We start from the raw sequence: 19667 nt of genomic DNA, 5'->3' as shown, positions 1-19667 counted from the left end.
TCCGTCCCGGCGCTCGGCGCCAGCTCCACAGCCCTGTCTCTTCATCCGCATCTCCTCCAGCCTCTCCAAACGGACTCTGGTGTGGCAGAGACCCAGCAGCTGGTCTCCATGGCCAAAAGACTCCCGGGAGGCAGATCCAGAAGTTCACAAAAAAGCAATGCAGAAATCACAAAAGTGCCACCCCTTGTCATACGTCCCAAAGGGTCCCGAACCAAAAAAAAACCACATGAATACAAGAGGGAAACATCAGGAACACAAAAGGATGACACAAGAGTACAGAGCTCCTGCCAACAGCACCCACTACAGCGGTTCCATCCTGTAAAAAAGTATTTACCGTATTTTAGTCATTTTAAATAATAGCTGGACTTCCTTCTTTGGCGCATTGATTTCTCTTTCCATAGCAGCGCACATCCGACTTCCGGCATCTACTGTGTGTTCCTACTTCCCCCAACAAACACGCGAGTGTGTTGCAATCAGGGCAGACTTGGTAACAGACAACAAAGATGACTATTTTTTGACAAATGAGGATTCACAACCTTATCTTTTTTAAGCTAAATATGCAAACGGAGAATGAACTGCCGCTTATAGAAGTGAGCACGAAGGAGAGGGTGAAACGTTGGAGCAGACGGAAGCCCCGATAGTAAGGTCAGTGCGATTTGGTCACATCTGGAACTTTTGAGCCAAGCTATGCCGAATTATTGGAGTGCCCAAATCAATTGAATCGATCCCCGGCCAGCTTGACCAAAAGGACTATCCATCAAGTAAGTCACTGTACTATTGATCATGATACATCACCATACAACTACAGTACATACGCTGTCAAGCTATTTGTGGACAAACAAAACAATGTGGGCTAATACTTTACCGATACTGTAATATGATTGTTCATGTTTTTCAGTCCGTAAGATTGGTGTCATATGACATTGTGTTGCGCATTACAAACCCAAACGCGTTACGTGTTGTAACGCTGGCATGTTGTGAAGTGTTTGCGATTCCAATCATGCGGAGCACCTTGATTCTTTACTTCAACACACAAGGCAAAATAACACAACTTGAATCAACATTTGTGTCGTGCAGACCTGGACAAAATACAGCCACATGCAGCCGATTAAGGTTTGATCATTTTTTTAGACCTTTAACATCAAAACTGTAGCCGCCATTATGATGTGGAGTGCTGTTTTTAAATTGCTGTAAGTCTTGAACTATAGAAAGTGTTTCAATGGTTGAAATATCCGCTTTTGAGTGTTTTACGAGTTATTACGGTCATCTACGTCACATCAGCTTAGACGAGGAACAAAGCAGAGTGGAGGGGGGGGGTTGTTTTCAGAGCAACCAACCCGAAACACATGTGTCAGGAACAGATGCGGAAGCTAATTTCTGCATTAAAGTGATAATATATCATATTATAGATGTTTATTACCCTTTGCATTCATATGTTGCTGTTCGTTTGATTTTTGTTGTGTTTTGCTTGATTGTTAAAGATGTCTATGGAGGAGCTGGTCTGAGAAGTAAAAGAGGAGCGACGTTCATGTGTTGTTAATATTCAGTGTTTTATTGTTCACATGTAATATTGTCAATCCCACTTTCTTTATTTTCATGTACATTTTGGGTGTCCCATTCATTAAAAAACTTTAAGATTCCTTTCCGTTTTTTTGAGGTGATCTGTCATAACTTTTTTAGAATTCTATCGGACATTGTGACTTTTGGTATTAGTGTTCCTGGGAAAAAAAGGGACCCAAACACACATACTGTACAGCAGATTTGCACAGTTTAATGTGTATATATAATTTATACACACATACACATTGGCCCCCCAGGCACATTTTTTCTCATAATGTATTTGCTAAATCCATTGTATAACTTAATTCCACATACTGATAATGTTTTAATGACCCTTTTTTATATTTCTCCTCTTTTGTAGAGAATAATTGTTGTACATTTTGGAGTAGTTTGCTTTGTAAATAATTTTAGCTGTTTTCAAATGCACCAAATCATTGAATTTCAATATTTTGTATTCATTATTAAAGGGTTTGAGTGTCCTCTATAGCTAACATTATGTAGTATTCCAACTGACCTTTTTTGTAACACAGTGATGGGCAGTAACAAGCTACATGTTGCAAAACTACGTGGCTTAACTACATTTCCAGAGAGCTCGGCGGTAGTTTAGCTATTTTTTTGAACGAGTAGCTATTCCTGTAGCTTAGATCGTTTTAGACCCATAAAGCGAGGTAGCTTACATCAAAGCTGCAAGCTACAAAGAGAGAAAATGGACTGCGAATCCAGGCCAAAAAAAAAATAAGGACAAAATAAAATGACTTGGATGAACAAGAACACTAAACCCACAATAATGTGTGTCCTTGGCCATATTTAGACAAATGTATGCGTTTAGAGAAACACCCAAAAAAACAAAAAAAAAAAGAGAAACAACACCCCAAACCTTAGTTTTTAGTTAACCAAAATCATATATGCTCTCTTCATCTAAAATGTCCAACACAAATTTAGGAACACACATTAAGACAGTGCTTCTCAGATAATTTCTGTTACACCCCCCTTAGGAAAAAGAAAATATTTTGCGCCGCCCCACTCTCCACTGTGACAAAATAGTATAAATTGTCTATATAATTGTAATAACTATACCTCTGCATAACATTGTAAACGTAGTACCACCAAAGGAATTTAATATGTTTGTGTGTATGCTGCACTGATGAGAGTATATATATGGTGAACAACATTTTGTTCTACTAATTTCAGCGATTCTTGAACCCACCATAGTGTGGACTGTGACGCAACAGTTTGTTTACATGTAAAATCTTCCACTCCTTCTTTGTCTCATTTCGTCCACCAAAAGTTTTATGCTGTGCGTGAATGCACAAAGTTGCGCTTTGTTGATGTTATTGACTTGTTGGAGTGCTAATCAGGCATATTTGGTCAGTGCATGACTGCAAGCTAATCAATGCTAACATGCTATCTAGGCTAGCTGTATGTACATATTGCATCATTGGGTATTGTAGGTATATTTGAGCTCATTTAATATCCTTTACTTTTATCCTCTTTGTATATGATTTAGTTTTGCATGTCTCATGACACATTATTTGTATGTAATATTGGCTGCATTTCAGATAGTTGTTTAATAATAATAATAATAATAATACATTTTATTTATAAGGCGCCTTTCTGGGGACTCAAGGACAGCGTACAAGATCGAAACAATAAAATCAAATTGGATAAAAACAACAATAATAACAACAACAAAGATAGATAGTTTGTGTGCCATGTTGTTGTCCTGTGAAGTGAAAACCATTTCAGGTGACTACCTCTTGAAGCTCATCGAGAGAATGCCAAGAGTGTGCGAAAAAGTAATCAGAGCAAAGGGTGGCTATTTTGAAGAAACTAGATTATAAAACATGTTTTCAGTTATTTCACCTTTTTTTGTTAAGTACATAACTCCACATGTGTCCATTCATAGTTTTGATGCCCTCAGGGACAATCTACAATGTAAATAGTCATGAAAATAAACAAAACACATGGAATGAAAAGGTTTGTCCAAACTTTTGGCCTGTACTGTATATTAGTTAAGTTTCGTTCAGAATTATATTATACACAACAATAGATCATCAGACCGTCTTTTAAAATGACATTGTTCTTTAATTGAGGTTTTTACATGTGAAAATGTTAGCATTAGGAATATTCTGCTTGCAAATCCATGCATGCAAGCAAAATATTATAATTTTCCTTAATATTTATGCTCAAATATGTAGCATATAGAAAATGTTCTGACAAAATGAATGGCAAACATAAAAGAAGCTGTTTCGGTGTGGAAAAAAACTGCAGGCTTGGCAACGTGCAGGAAACTCCCATGTACATGTTTAAATGTCAGCACTTGCAACTAGTTCAACTCCATTCTTTCTACCTCTGCCAAGAATAACATGTAATAAAGCATGCTCATGTTTTAGCCTGCAGACAATCTCAAGGAAAACCCTGATCATCAGGCTGTGTTGCACAAATAAGTTCTTATACTGGAAGCCAGCTTGTCATTAAACCTGTTTGGTAATGCATGTATTCTTTGAATTTTTATTTTGTATGCTCCTATTTGGACCCCAGGAAGACTAGCAGTCACCTTGGCGTCAGCTAATGGGGATCCATTCAATAAACAATGAACAATAAACGTGACATATGCAAAGAGACGACAGCTAAGTTCAAGATTTTGTATGACAAGTATTACTTGTTCTAAGTTGTAAACACCAGACATACCTGTGTCTGATTTAACATGCAATCAACCCTTTCTCTAAAAGCCAGCTGAGGACATAGAACTTGCTTATGGGAGATGAAATATGTTAAAACTCACAGAAACATCAGTGTTCTAACCACCATGAAGCATATTCCACAAGACTTCAGTGTACCTCACCAGTTTAGCTTGTAGGAATAGGAACAATATTTTGAGGTATTCTTTGTCTTTTTTCACAACTTTTTCATTTTCAAAAATGATGGCCTGCTCAGTCATGTCATTGTATAAGATGCCAATGTGTGTCAAAAATGTACTGAACATAAAACAGTTGTACACTGGTGTTTTTCTTTTTCTTTGGCTTTATTGATGCAATTTTTCCACAAAGGATGATCTGCCCCATAGATGGCAATTAAGAGAAAAAGAATATGCACAGACATTGTCGTAACTCCAAGGTCATGTCCTTCGTAATTAAGTAACAAAAAGAAGGCGATATGACTCACTGAAAATATATTTTGTGTGAAACATTGCTTGCATCTTCTCATAACTATATCTTTGGTCAATAAATGGTAAATGGGTTGTACTTTTATAGCGCTTTTCTACCTTCAAGGTACTCAGAGCGCTTTTAACACTATTTCCACATTCACACACCGATGACATGCAAGGCTCTAACCACGACCCATCAGGAGCAAGGGTGAAGTGTCTTACCAAAGTACACAATGAACTTGACTAGGATGGCGGAAGCTGGGATGGAACCTGGAACTCTCAAGTTGCCGGCACGGCCGCTTTACCATCCGAGCCACGCCGTCCCCATTGAGTCCAGCCAACGTGACGCAATAAAAGTTTACCTTCACATGATTAAGAATATTCCCACATTCCATCCCAGATAAACATCATCCGATCCGACTTAAATGTGTTTTTGATGTAACGTGAGCCTTAGATTTTATTGACGTATTAAAGTTAAAAAGTTAAAGTACCACTGATAGTCACACACACACACACACACACTAGGTGTGGTGAAATTATCCTCTGCATTTGACCCATCCCCTTGCTCCACCCCCTGGGAGGTGAGGGGAGCAGTGAGCAACAGCGCTGGCGGCGCTCAGGAATCATTTTGGTGATTTAGATTAGATTAGATGTTGGTTTCACATTCCCCGTGTTAGGAATAACGCCATTACATAACATTTTCTAGGAACGAATAATTAAATTAATTATTTTCACGTACGTTACAACGCCGTTGCCGATGCATTTGATGAAACGTGGCATGCTACTTTGAGGTGGCTGTGTTGATGCTGTCGTATGCTGGCATGTTGTGAAGTGTTTGCGATTCCAATCATGCGGAGCACCTTGATTCTTTACTGCAACACACAAGGCAAAATAACACAACTTGCATGAACATTTGTGTCGTGCAGACCTGGACAAAATACAGCCACATGCAGCCGATTAAGGTTTGATAATTTTTTTAGACCTTTAACATCAAAACTGTAGCCGCCATTATGATGTGGAGTGCTGTTTTTAAATTGCTGTAAGTCTTGAACTATAGAAAGTGTTTCAATGGTTGAAATATCCGCTTTTGAGTGTTTTACGAGTTATTACGGTCATCTACGTCACATCAGCTTAGACGAGGAACAAAGCAGAGTGGGGGGGGGGGGTTGTTTTCAGAGCAACCAACCCGAAACACATGTGTCAGGAACAGATGCGGAAGCTAATTTCTGCATAAAAGTGATAATATATCATATTGTAGATGTTTATTACCCTTTGCATTCATATTTTGCTGTTCGTTTGATTTTTGTTGTGTTTTGCTTGATTGTTAAAGATGTCTATGGAGGAGCTGGTCTGAGAAGTAAAAGAGGAGCGACGTTCATGTGTTGTTAATATTCAGTGTTTTATTGTTCACATGTAATATTGTCAATCCCACTTTCTTTATTTTTATGTACATTTTGGGTGTCCCATTCATTAAAAAACTTTAAGATTCCTTTCCGTTTTTTTGAGGTGATCTGTCATAACTTTTTTAGAATTCTATCGGACATTGTGACTTTTGGTATTAGTGTTCCTGGGAAAAAAGGGACCCAAACACACATACTGTACAGCAGATTTGCACAGCTTAATGTGTATATATAATTTATACACACATACACATTGGCCCCCCAGGCACATTTTTTCTCATAATGTATTTGCTAAATCCATTGTATAACTTAATTCCACATACTGATAATGTTTTAATTACCCTTTTTTATATTTCTCCTCTTTTGTAGAGAATAATTGTTGTACATTTTGGAGTAGTTTGCTTTGTAAATAATTTTAGCTGTTTTCAAATGCACCAAATCATTGAATTTCAATATTTTGTATTCATTATTAAAGGGTTTGAGTGTCCTCTATAGCTAACATTATGTAGTATTCCAACTGACCTTTTTTGTAACACAGTGATGGGCAGTAACAAGCTACATGTTGCAAAACTACGTGGCTTAACTACATTTCCAGAGAGCTCGGCGGTAGTTATGTACATATTGCATCATTGGGTATTGTAGGTATATTTGAGCTCATTTAATATCCTTTACTTTTATCCTCTTTGTATATGATTTAGTTTTGCATGTCTCATGACACATTATTTGTATGTAATATTGGCTGCATTTCAGATAGTTGTTTAATAATAATAATAATAATAATAATACATTTTATTTATAAGGCGCCTTTCTGGGGACTCAAGGACAGCGTACAAGATCGAAACAATAAAATCAAATTGGATAAAAACAACAATAATAACAACAACAAAGATAGATAGTTTGTGTGCCATGTTGTTCCAGACCACAGCAAACATTACCTAGATTGGACACACACATCTATACATTTGGCCATTAAAAGCCAGTAATTTCCAGGAGTTATCTCTCCTTCTGAGTAGCCTCTGATTTACTAAGGGTTTCTAATGTTATAAATATGTGTAGAATAAATATTACATTTCAACATTTCGGTCAACGAAGATTTGCTTCAGCCTGTGACACATAGTCGTTTTGATAGTAGGCTATCATAGCTACTATGTTATGTTATGTTATGTTATTTTCATTTATTATGCGCCCCAACGAACTGTTATATAAAAGTTAAAGTACCAATGATTGTCACACACACACTAGGTGTGGCGAAGTTAAAGTTAAAGTACCAATGATTGTCACACACACTAGGTGCAGAGAAATTATTCTCTGCATTTGACCCATCACCCTTCATCACCCCCTGGGAGGTGAGGGGAGCAGTGGGCAGCAGCGGTGGCCGCGCCCGGGAATCATTTTGGTGATTTAACCCCCAATTCCAACCCCTGATGCTGAGTGCCAAGCAGGGAGGTAACGGGTCCCATTTTTATAGTCTTTGGTACGACTCGGCCGGGGTTTGAACTCACAACCTACCGATCTCAGGGTGGACACTCTAACCACTAGGCCACTGAGTAGGTGCATAGACACTTACCTCACGTGTTGCCTTCATTATAACACTTATATATGGCGTTTAATTTTTTGCGGCTCCAGACAGATTAGTTTTTTGTATTTTTGGTCCAATATGGCTCTTTCAACGTTTTGGGTTGCCAAACCCTGGCCGAGCTTCACGTATTGCTCCCTGTTAGTTAAGTAACTTATTATCCAGTTTAAGATCAGCCTTCTAATGCCATACTGTTATAATGTTTCCATTAGGTTCTATGATTAATTGTGTTGAATGCTTTTGTTTGATTCATAACCACTACGGCTGCACACCGTTTCCCATCTACTGTTATAGTAATGCCCTCTGTTATATCGATTAAGACCATTGGTGTTGAGATGTTGGCTGTGTATCCGTTTTGGTTTTCTCTGAGTGTTCTAATTTTATTTATGAATTTGTCCAATCTAATGAAATAATAATTTTTCTATAATTTTATTTTTTGTTATTTTAATTGATAGGTAGCTGATATACATTAAAGTTTCCAAAGATCTCTTCAATTACCCTTTTGATGGTTTCCACATTATACCCGTAACAATCAGCTGAGGTCTTGGATATACACGTATTCACAATTTTGATTATTTCCTTATTTTGATTTTACATGTCACGGCCGTGAGGAACATGGAGTTGGGATTTCTGTCCATGGTATCATTCAAGCCCTCAACTGACCCAGTATCTGGCATCCTCTCCTCTAGATTTGATCCAATATTGACAGAGTAGCTATTAAAGTTTTTAAGTATTTCATTCATGTTGTCATTTTTTGTGTCTGAAAAGTAGTGGGAGTCATTTCTTTTAAGTACCACTTTTAAGGATGCTATTTCGAATGCCCCATGTTACTCTCATGTTGTTTTTATTCCTGTCTAACAAATGACTGTAATATTATTTCCTACATGTTTGTTAGCTTGTTTTTATATGTTTTGTACTTATGTTCTGCCTCTGTGGTTCTTTGTGTTATAAATGTTCTATATAATGTGTTTTTCAGTCCCTTTGACATCCGTGGTTGGTCATTGTTTTTTTGCTTGTTACAAAGTTGTTCCCATTGACAATGTTTGTCATAAAGCATCATGATAGTGTTTTAAATTTGACCATATGCTTCATCTACATCATTTTCACTGTTCACAATGTCCCAATTTTGCTTTTCTTAATCATTCTTAAAGGCCTACTGAAACCCACTACTACCGACCACGCAGTCTGATAGTTTATATATCAATGATGAAATCTTAACATTGCAACACATGCCAATACGGCCGGGTTAACTTATAAAGTGCAATTTTAAATTTCCCGCCACACTTCCGGTTGAAAACGTCTATGTATGATGACGTATGCGCGTGACGTCAATGGTTGATACGGAAGTATTCTGACCCATTGAATCCAATACAAAACGCTCTGTTTTCATCCCAAATTTCCACAGTATTCTGGACATCTGTGTTGGTGAATCTTTTGCAATTTGTTTAATGAACAATGGAGACTGCAAAGAAGAAAGCTGTAGGTGCGATCGGTGTATTAGCGGCGGACTACAGCAACACAACCAGGAGGACTTTGAGATGGATAGCAGACGCGCTACCGTGAGTACAGCTTTGGCTTCCAAACATTTGATCACTTGCCCGTACGTGCGTGTCGCTATGTGTATTATTAAAATCATTATTCAAAATATTATCAATAAGCGTGGCACAGCGTCCTGTGATTTTGCTTGACCTTGTAATTTTAGGATATAAACTCATGCTATACATTGTATTTATCAAGTTATCAATAGTATTTTGCTTATTAGGGTTCAAGAGGTCAATGCTAAAAAGTCATCACATCAGAAATATACTTTTTGACTGATTTCTGTAAAAGTTGTCTTAACCAAGTCCTCTAACATTTGAATGCTCGACTTGGGTGTTCTATACATACAGCTGATCAGTACGTTTTTGCTTTCATGACATATCAGTGGGTATACATTCTAAGATATTATCAATTGCAAAGGACATGTTGTTCTTCACGTTGTAGTTTAGGTCCATCATCACGAACACCACTACTCCTCCTCTGTTCTTTTTGGTTCTGTTTATGTAATTTAGTTCATATCCTTCCAGATCGAAATGTCTTTCTTTTTTAGCATCAATCCATGTTTCTGAGATAGCAATTACTTTGAAGGGTTCATTGAAATGTTCCAAAAAGTGCTTCATGTTGTTGTAGTTTGCAAACAAGCTTCTACTGTTGAAATGAAAAATTGTTTGTTGTCGGATTTAATGTTCCATCCATCCATTCATCTTCTTCTGCTTATCCGAGGTCGGGTCGCGGGGGCAGCAGCCTAAACAGGGAAGCCCAGACTTCCCTCTCCCCAGCCATTTTGTCCAGCTCCTCCCGGGGGATCCCGAGGCATTACCAGGCCAGCTGGGAGACATAGTCTTCCCAACGTGTCCTGGGTCTTCCCCGTGCCCGAAACACCTCCCTAGGAAGGCGTTCGGGTGGCATCCTGACCAGATGCCCAAACCACCTCATTTGGCTCCTCTCGATTTGGAGGAGCAGCGGCTTTAGTTTGAGCTCCTCCCAGATGACAGAGCTTCTCACCCTATCTCTAAGGGAGAACCCCGCCACCCGGCGCAGGAAGCTCATTTCGGCCACTTGTACCCGTGATCTTGTCCTTTCGGTCATAACCCAAAGCTCATGACCATAGGTGAGGATGGGAACGTAGATCGACCGGTAAATTTAGAGCTTTGCCTTCCGGCTCAGCTCCTTCTTCACCACAACGGATTGATACAGCGTCCGCATTACTGAAGACGCAGCACCGATCCGCCTGTCGACCTCATGATCCACTCTTCCCTCACTCGTGAACAAGACTCAGAGGTATTTGAACTCCTCCACTTGGGGCAAGATCTCCTCCCCAACCGGGAGATGGCACTCCACCCTTTTCCGGGATTTAATGTTGCTAATATATTTTTCCTCTGTATATAAAAAATTATTATTGTGAGAAATAAACATTGTATATGGATGTATATCATTCTCCAATTCCTGACTTTCATTGTCTATTTTGCAGAAGGTTTTCAGTCCCATATTTTCTTGTTCAGCGAACTTTTTTCAAAAATGTCCGTGAGTGTTGATGTATGTGCTCCTAAATCCAAGTCGTTTTGTTCCACGGTCCCTTAGAATGTAGTAGTGTTGATATTGAATGCGGATGTATGTTTTCATTCAAGCTCCATATTGTTGTTGTTATTGTTCAGGCGCTGTGAACTCTGATATTTTTCCAGATCCTTGATATCTTTGACAACAAGTACTCTTTCTTCTGGACCTCCAGTCAGACTTGATGTAAATGTTCCACTTGGTGCTCCAAGTTCCCTGAATTTTCCCCATCTTCCTCAAGTCGCATGCTTTCATGGCGATGTCAGCATTAAGTTTGGTGAAGTGCTCATTCATGTACACATTAGGACCCCTCAGCGTCTTTCCTTTTTTCAGCAGTGCAATTTTGAATTGCCTGTGATAATCTGTCACTTCATTTCTGTTTGTGCTTCCTTGTTTTGTGTTTATTTCCTATCAGAGCTCTTATTTTGATTTCCATTTTCTGCCTGTCTCCGCTGAGCGCTGTTTTCCCTCACCTGCTGTTGATTGGCAGCCTGGCCACACCTGGTGCTATGCAGCAGGCATCCATTTATGCCAGCCTCACCTGCGCCTCAGTGCTCGAGGATTGCTTATTGTTTGAGAACCTCTGTTGTGTACATGACCGCTTCTTTCTCTGTTTTGGAGTATATTAAAATCATCTTACCTGCTCTTCGTTCTCCTGGTTCCTGCATCTTGGGGTCACTACAACTGCAGCCATGCAAGTTCCTGACATTTCCTGTAGGTGAGTAATACGAGGATGACCGGAGAGGAGTTGTCGTTTTTCTCAATTAAGTGGGATGCATGTATTCATGGTGTTAATATAGACATCAATTTTCTTTGACTGCAGATGAGGTGGCGACTTGTCCAGGGTGTACTCCGCCTTTCGCCCGAATGCAGTTGGGGTAGGCTACAGGCACCTCCGCGACCCCGACAGAGACAAGCGGTAGAAAATGGATGGATGGATGCAGAAAGTTTATCATTTGTTGCTCTGCCGAGGCAACATTCATTTAATCTGGTTCTCCTCTATTATCTTGGTTTAATTCACAGTTTTGTCACGAATATATCATTAATTTGTTTACCCTAATCCATATATCCATCCATCCATTTTCTACCACTTATTCCCTTCGGGGTTGCGGGGGGCGCTGGAGCCTATCTCAGCTACAATCGGGCGGAAGGCGGGTACACCCTGGACAAGTCGCCACCTCATCACAGGGCCAACACAGATAGACAGACAACATTCACTCTCACATTCACACACTAGGGCCAATTTTAGTGTTGCCAATCAACCTATCCCCAGGTGCATGTCTTTGGAGGTGGGAGGAAGCCGGAGTACCCGGAGGGAACCCACGCAGTCACGGGGAGAACAGGCAAACTCCACACAGAAATATCCTGAGCGCAGGATCAAACCCAAGACCTTCGTATTGTGAGGCAGACGCACTAACCCCTGTACCACCATGCTGCCCCTAATCCATATAATGTAGGATATTCTTAATAGCGATGTTATCTTGTTGCATAACTTTAATTTTTTGCTGCATTACCATGTTTTCCTCCCGGAAAGCTTTCATCTCTTGTCACATTTCCGATTGCTCCTTCAACAGGTTCATTACATTGTCCTAGAGATCACAAAGCTCCCTTTTCAACTCCTGATGTGTATGTAAATGGAACTAAGCTTAAAGATGTTCAGGATACTAAGGCCACGTTTACACTAAGCCGGATAATTATCCAGGGTAAATCACACCTAACCTTATCCATGTCCACACACAACAATGCCACCGTTTAAGACCCCCGCCCCCCTTTATTTAATTGATAAAGTTAAGAAAATATTTTCCACAAAACTCTGTCAATTAAGTGTAAAATAATGTGGTTGGTATCTGCAATCTCAATGGTCACATATATCAGAAGTGAAATTATTGTGTAAAGGCTACAACTTTGTGTAATTGACAGTATTTAACAGCATTAATTAGAACGTAATCACATTTTGTTCATTTTATTGACAGAATTACCTTGGGTTTGTTTAATCAACAATATTAATTTGGATTTAAGTGTACCATTTATAGTGCTTTTAGACTTAATTAATTTGGTTAATTATGATTTAGTTAATGATATTATGTATATGTTAAATGTTTAGGTGTAATAAGTGTAAAAAGGTTCTTGAGTTGTTGTTGAGAATGCGGAACCATAGACATCTTATAAGTAGACGCAGCATTGGCTGCTGTGACGTGAGAAACTCGGCCGCCATCTTGAAGTGGTGATGAGGAGCCAGCGAGCAGCCTAAACTGACAGTTGACAGGTAGAAAACAAAGATGGTGTTCAGCATTTTCCTGCTCAAATGAGTGGACTGTTGAAAATAGGAATCGGGGGATTACTTTTCACAAGTAAGATTTAACATTAACGTATTATTGGTTGTATTTTGTGAAAAGAATATTACCACAGAGTTGAGAAGGAGCAAATATCTTCAATAGTACTGAAATCGTAGCCGCTAGCAAACAAGAGTATGACCATAATAGAATTGCTTGTCAATGAAATTAATTACATTTAAAGATGTCATACTTGAATAACATAAAGTTGAAATAAATTATGAAGATAAAGATTGTAAAAGCCAACAGGGGTAAAAGTTAGGACCACAGTCCAGATTGTGGGGGGGTGGGGGGGAATATATGTTAGCTAACTAGACAATCAGATGGACAGTAGCTATACAGTATTATACAAGTCTAAATTTAGTCTAGCTTTCCAACCCAATTTTTATGTAGAATACACGCAAGTATATATAACCTAATCATATTGATTCTTGAATTTAAAAATAGCTGACCGTTTTTTACCCCCTTCTCTGGGATTATATTCCCAGTTTTAAACTCGGACGTCTGGTCACTTATAGCATATAAGAATATTATATTACTGTTAAGCAAACTATGAATAATAAAACACGCCAAAACATGTGTCCTTTATCATAGCTACACGTATGGCAAAAAAAACTCGTGAAAATCAGTGGTATTCAGTGAGCTAAAATGAATTAAATGCGCTGACAGTTCATTGCTCCTGCCAAATGAATTGCACTGAGTGGAGCGGATCACCACTCCAAAATGGCAGTAGCGGTCGATGCTGCTTACCCTTATAAGATCTCTATGTGCGGAATGGCTGCGGACCGACTTCACCGCGGGACGGCGCTGCCATCTGCCTTCCGGCAATCCCCACCGCCGTTCTGTTGCGGCTCCGTCGTGCAAAGAAAAAACGCGGACTTCAAATAGATCTCGCGAATCCGCGCATAATCCCGTGATAAGGAAAGTAGAAATAAATCGAACCACAAAACGTTTATTCTGTCCTTCCAGAGAAGCAGAAGCAAATACACTCAGTCCTGACACTTTTTATGTTTTGCAGCAAGCGTTAGTAAAACAATAACATCCCTGGTGAGCGTGTTGCTTTTCCGGTCTCCACATCAGTTGATATGTGACACAGGCCCCTAAATCCCCATTTAGCTGCCCGGCATATGCCTGTACATTATTCTTTAATTTTGGACCTCCGGAATCAGCATGTCCTCATCCGTGTTTGTCAATGGGATGAAATGAAGTCTGAAAACTACAGATGTCCGATAATATCGGCCTACCGATATTATCGGCCGATATGCTTTAAAATGTAATATCGGAAATGATCGGTATCGGTTTTTTATTATCGGTATCGTTGTTTTGTTTTTGTTTGTTTTTTATTAAATCAACATAAAAAACACAAGATACACTTACAATTAGTACACCAACCCAAAAAACCTCCCTCCCCCATTTACACTCATTCACACAAAAGGGTTGTTTCTTTCTGTTATTAAAATTCTGGTTCCTATGTTATGTTATGTTATGTTCATTTATTATTTTATCATTTATTATGCGCCCCCCAACCAACTGTTACATCAGCCCGAGTGGAGAAACAAAAAAACAGAAACAGAGAATGAGACACACAAAGGAATCTAAACTAAACATTTAAGACTCACAATGAACACATAAATCAAAAGTCATCTGCGGTAAAGAGGTGAGTTTTAAGCTGTGCTCTAAAAGAGTCCAGAGTTGTGGCGGACTTAATATTCAGAGGGAGCTTATTCCATAGCCTAGGTGCCATCACTGAGAAAGCACGGTCTCCCTTTGTCACTAGGTTTGACCGTGGGACCTTCAGGGTCATCTGGTTGTCCGATCTAAGGCAACGACCAAGCCTGGAGCTGCCCAGGTAACAAGTGAACGTTATGTGAACGTTAGAAGAACGTAGTGGCATTGTTCTGGGAACGTTAGTTTATAACGTTCAAAGAACGTGAGGTTGTGGAGTTCTAGCTTGGTTAGCAGAACGTTAGCCAAGAACGTTTGGCTAGAACGTTTAGGGAGCTGTTTAGGAACATGCTATTTACATCTGTTTTTATGCTATATTGTCAGGAATAACACTCAAACAGAAATTTCAACAGAATTAATTCTTTATTAGTGATAGCGATTAGTGATTTCAACAGAATTAATTCTTTATTAGTGATAATTATAATACAATAGAAATGGAATGCAGTGGTCTTGGTCGTGCGCGTCAGTGTACTCCTGACCCTTCTTGTTGGTTCTCTTCCTGGAAGTAAATAATTATAGATATTCACAAATACAACAAAGACAGCACTGGAATGTAGATTAATTGAATTCAATTAAAACATGGCATAATTTACTCCTTGTTTACCTGCTCAATGCTCACTGGTCTCACTATAGTCCGTTTGCTTAGTTCTTTTCCCTTTCCCTTTTTTCTTCTTCGCGCTTCCTGCAAGTAGTTATAATCGCAAATTCAACAAAGAACTGGGATCTTCATGAATTTAATTAAAAAATTGGCATAGTTACTTTATCATTTACCTGGCCACTCTCACTGTCCCTTTCCTTTGTACACTTCCCTTTCCCCTTCTTTGCCGTCGCATCCTGCAAGTATTTATAATTGCAAATTCAACACAGAACTGGGATCTTCATGAATTGAATTAAAAAATTGGCATAGTTACTTTATCATTTACCTGGCCACTCTCACTGTCCTTTTCCTTTGTACACTTCCCTTTGCCCTTCTTCGCCGTCGCTTCCTGCAAGTATTTATAATTGCAAATTCAACACAGAACTGGGATCTTCATGAATTGAATGAAAAAATTGGCGTAGTTACTTTATCATTTACCTGGCCACTCTCACTGTCCCTTTCCTTTGTACACTTCCCTTTGCCCTTCTTTGCCGTCGCATTCTGCAAGTATTTATAATTGCAAATTTAACACAGAACTGGGATCTTCATGAATTGAATTAACAAATTGACATAGTTACTTTATCATTTACCTGGCCACTCTCACTGTCCCTTTCCTTTGTACACTTCCCTTTGCCCTTCTTCGCCGTCGCTTCCTGCAAAAAGCCAAGAAAACGGACAGTGAGATGTCACTGTCCGTTTTCTTGGCTTTATCCTTGTTCTTCGCCGTCGCTTCCTGCAAGTATTTATAATTGCAAATTCAACACAGAACTGGGATCTACATGAATTGAATTAAAACATTGGCATAATTACTTTATCATTTACCTGGTCACTCATCTCACTCTGTTCTTTTGCTTGTTTCTTTTTCCTTTTTTGTCCTCCCTCTTAATTCCTCCTCTTCTCCTGCAAGTAGTTATAATTTCAAATTCAAAAGACATGCAGTGGAACTTCAATAAATTGGAATATCTTATCTTCTCCGTACCTCAAATTTTGAACCTCCCTTTCGAAAAGTGGCCAATTTCAGGACCTCTCCAAGCTCACAATCCACTTCAGCTGTGGTCGTCTGCTTGTAAACACCCCTGCATGCCTCTGAAATCACCAGCACAATTTAGAATTCCCTTTAGAATAAATACTGTAATAATAACAGCTAGATCGACCTTGTGAGCATACATGCAACATATGTTCAAAGATGCAAACCTATTATTAACACTTACTATTTATTATTCTGTAAAGGGGCAAGTCCTCAAACGCCACTTTTCCTGTCTATCCATGGAGGCCAAGCTGCTCCAGGACTTTGTTTGTGGCAATTTTCCTCAGCATTGTCCTCACCGTGTCTGCCAAAGTCTGCCCACCAAGAGCAGTAAGAGCTTTCACCTATACAAATAAATAAACAACAATATTGTACTTGATTAGAACATGTTTTTTGATAACTGAGCAAGGTCATTTTGCAGTGGGGAATTAAAAATAATTACCAGCTGCTTTCTGAGCAGAAGATCAGTGTCGAGCCGTTCACAGAAGGCCTTCAGCTGCTCAAGAGTCTCGAAAGGCTTCTCAATGAGATCTTCAACATCCACAGCTTCTGGACCCACAGACTGTGCTGCCAGCCCTCTCAGCATGCGCATAATTTCTCCCTGGTTCTCAAGTATATTTTGAACTTTCATGTTCAACTGTAAAACTGCAAAGACAACAAAAGTCAAAGAGGTAATTTGTATTACTGCCCGTTGTAACAGCCTGTTTAACACCACCTATCAACAGTTAAATAGCCAACTAACATTCACTGTCAAGGGCATTCCTGCTGCTTCTTGGAGCGGTCTGGTACTGACTCGTACTGGCTGGAGTGGTCTGGTACTGGCTTGAGCTGGATGCATTATTCCTGTCTGGACTGAGCCTGGAAGTGCTGCTTCTCGCTGGGCTGTGAGGTCGGCCTGGATGCCTTGGAGTGGTCTGGTATTGGCTGGTACTGGCTGAAGTGGTCTGGTACTCGCTGGAGATTGGAATGTTAAATGATGGGAACTCTGGCAGTGGGGGGGCCTGGACGAGGATCTGTGGTTTCTCTTTTCTGCACTTCTTTTTTGGCCGAATTTCCTCTTCGTCTAAACCAACGAAGACAATAAAATTGATGCACCACTAAGTAGTGTTTGAGTATTGTAAGTAAACAGTCTTTGAAAAGTGACTATACCGTCAGCATCAAACACATCTTCCTCATCGTTTCTATAACGTTCAGGGGTGATGTGGCTCCGTTTGGTTGACACTTCTTCTTCTGGGCTCGAAAACATTTCAGCTTGTTTTTCGTATTGAAGGGCCTTGTCAAAGTCTTCTGCAAAATTTCAAAGTATGCTGATGACTCAAGATGAGTCTAACTTATGTTGTTTAAAATATACATGATATGACTTTGACAATATTCCCTTACCAGTCAATGTTTTCCTGAAAACCCGAATTGGCAGCCTATCCCAGACTTCTTTGTCAGGAATCTCAGCTTTCCGGATTCTGGAGTGGGTAGGATTTGGCCTTGGCCAATAGCAGAAGCTATTCTGAAGATAAAATAATCCAGTCATGATGAATGACATAATAATTAATAACAAGCTACAATATTATGCCTATGCACAGTACTTTTCAGAAAAAGTAATAACCTTTCCATCATCTTCTGTCCATATGGTTGGGACAACAGCGACTGAACGTTCACCAAGGAACTCAACGACCACAAAAGAAGGAGCCATCTGGAAAACTTTCTTGAGTAGCTTCAAAAGGCTGTCCAATGCATTATGTTTGACATGACATTCGGTTGCCAACAAACTCAAATGATCTTCAAAGCAGTCACTATCACTCTCATTTTCTGAATCAGATGACAAGGTGACATGATGGTCGATTAGTCTCCAATCAGCATCATTTTCATCAGGCTCATCACTATCAGGGCCACTGTAGGTGGCATTGTCAGCACCCGCGGCAGTGCAGGAAGCAGTCTCAGCAGCATCCATGTACTGAAGGGTTGTCACTGTTTCTGGAGTTGATAAGATTGTCGTGTAATTCTCTTGCTCGCTATCATCACTCTCTAATTCTAAAGTTGACTGTCGGCATTGCTTCTTCAAATGCCTAGTTGTGGCAGCCCATCTACGCTTATAAGCCCTCTGTTGAAACTTCTTCATTGTGTTTATTCTATAAAAAAAAAACAAGGAAAATGGGTTGCCCTATTATCGCCCACACGGAACTATAACGTTCACGGAACGTTCAGGCAGCATTCGTGCCATATGGACCTCAAACCATGACACTGACGGGGCAAATTATTGTTTAACTAGGCTACAGATAGATCCACCCTTCTTCAGAAGTCATTCGTTGGTCTTTGGTCAGTTTGGAAACTTTATAACAGCCAACCTGCACGAGAAATGTATGCTAGTTAGCGCCGGCCGTTGAGCATGGCGCGCATTTGACACAACGCTAAAACCGTAAAATGGTCTGAAATTAATCATGTAGGTTGGAAATTGTTATACAAAAACGTGCTTCGTATTTCACTCTTTCTATCTACTTACATGTGATAAATGGATGGCGCACCCAATTGCCTGAATATCGGGATCCTGGAATTTGCAGCTTAGCCTTCGTCCTTCTTTATCTCACCGAACAGCTTCAACGCGCATGCGTGCAGCCTTCTTCTTCTTATTCTTTTGATTTTTTATGGCGGTTGGCAAGCAGCCTTGTGGTGTGCATTACCGCCACCTACTGTGCGTGCAGCCTTGACTCAGCCGACGTCAGATTGTTCACAAAACACAACACGTTCGCAGAATGTTAGGGAAACGTTACAACATACTGTATAAAAAGTAAATTTGCGAAAAAAAACACTTCTAAAAGCCTAACAGTCGCTGTTTCCATTGCAGGCAAATTATATTTGGTAGTGTGTGTCAGATAGTTTTTGATACGTTCTAAGAATTTTCTTAGAACGTTCTCATCTTGCATAACCAAAAGAGAACCATACAGTAACGTTACGTTAACGTTAGGTGTTACCTAACCACCATGGTGGTTGGTCCAGGAGATCTTTAATGTAAGCTCCTACATTATAGATCAATATATAACAATACAGTCTGCAAGGGATACAGTCTGTAAGCACACATGATTGTGCGTGCTGCTGGTCCACTGATAGTACTAACCTTTAACAGTTAATTTTACTCATTTTCATTAATTACTAGTTTCTATGTAACTGTTTTGATAT

At 39.6% G+C, this 19667-nt stretch overlaps 1 protein-coding gene and 2 long non-coding RNA genes across 5 annotated transcripts; 1 reads left to right on the top strand and 2 right to left on the bottom strand.

Moving 5' to 3' along the window:
• The first annotated feature begins 13045 nt into the window (after positions 1–13045).
• On the top strand, positions 13046–17586 carry LOC133656818 (uncharacterized). The gene is made up of 4 exons (XR_009827164.1): positions 13046–13128; positions 14888–14959; positions 16703–17170; positions 17255–17586. It is a non-coding gene; the product is annotated as an uncharacterized LOC133656818 (long non-coding RNA).
• On the bottom strand, positions 15208–15976 carry LOC133656816 (uncharacterized). The gene is made up of 5 exons (XR_009827161.1): positions 15911–15976; positions 15759–15821; positions 15607–15669; positions 15440–15517; positions 15208–15334 (listed from the first exon to the last, which is right to left on the bottom strand). It is a non-coding gene; the product is annotated as an uncharacterized LOC133656816 (long non-coding RNA).
• On the bottom strand, positions 16184–19305 carry LOC133656817 (uncharacterized). 3 transcript variants are annotated; one of them, XR_009827162.1, is made up of 10 exons: positions 18994–19305; positions 18100–18838; positions 17880–18000; positions 17649–17786; positions 17242–17562; positions 16942–17144; positions 16684–16843; positions 16452–16558; positions 16295–16372; positions 16184–16205 (listed from the first exon to the last, which is right to left on the bottom strand). XR_009827162.1 is itself a non-coding variant. In XM_062057664.1 (8 exons), exons 2-7 carry the CDS (start codon positions 18610–18612, stop codon positions 16733–16735), a joined length of 1407 nt encoding a protein of 468 aa, XP_061913648.1. In that variant the 5' UTR covers positions 18613–18838; positions 18994–19305; the 3' UTR covers positions 16330–16558; positions 16684–16732. The 3 variants fall into 3 exon arrangements, 1 of the variants encoding a protein (XP_061913648.1); XR_009827163.1 differs by lacking the exon at positions 18994–19305 and having other exon boundaries at positions 17880–17995; positions 18100–18218; XM_062057664.1 differs by lacking the exon at positions 16184–16205 and having other exon boundaries at positions 16330–16558.
• Between the last annotated feature and the right edge of the window lie 362 nt (positions 19306–19667).

The sequence above is a fragment of the Entelurus aequoreus genome, linkage group LG09 (assembly GCF_033978785.1).
Source record: "Entelurus aequoreus isolate RoL-2023_Sb linkage group LG09, RoL_Eaeq_v1.1, whole genome shotgun sequence".
Taxonomy (NCBI): Eukaryota; Metazoa; Chordata; class Actinopteri; order Syngnathiformes; family Syngnathidae; genus Entelurus; species Entelurus aequoreus.
This window is presented reverse-complemented; position numbering and strand designations above follow the sequence as displayed.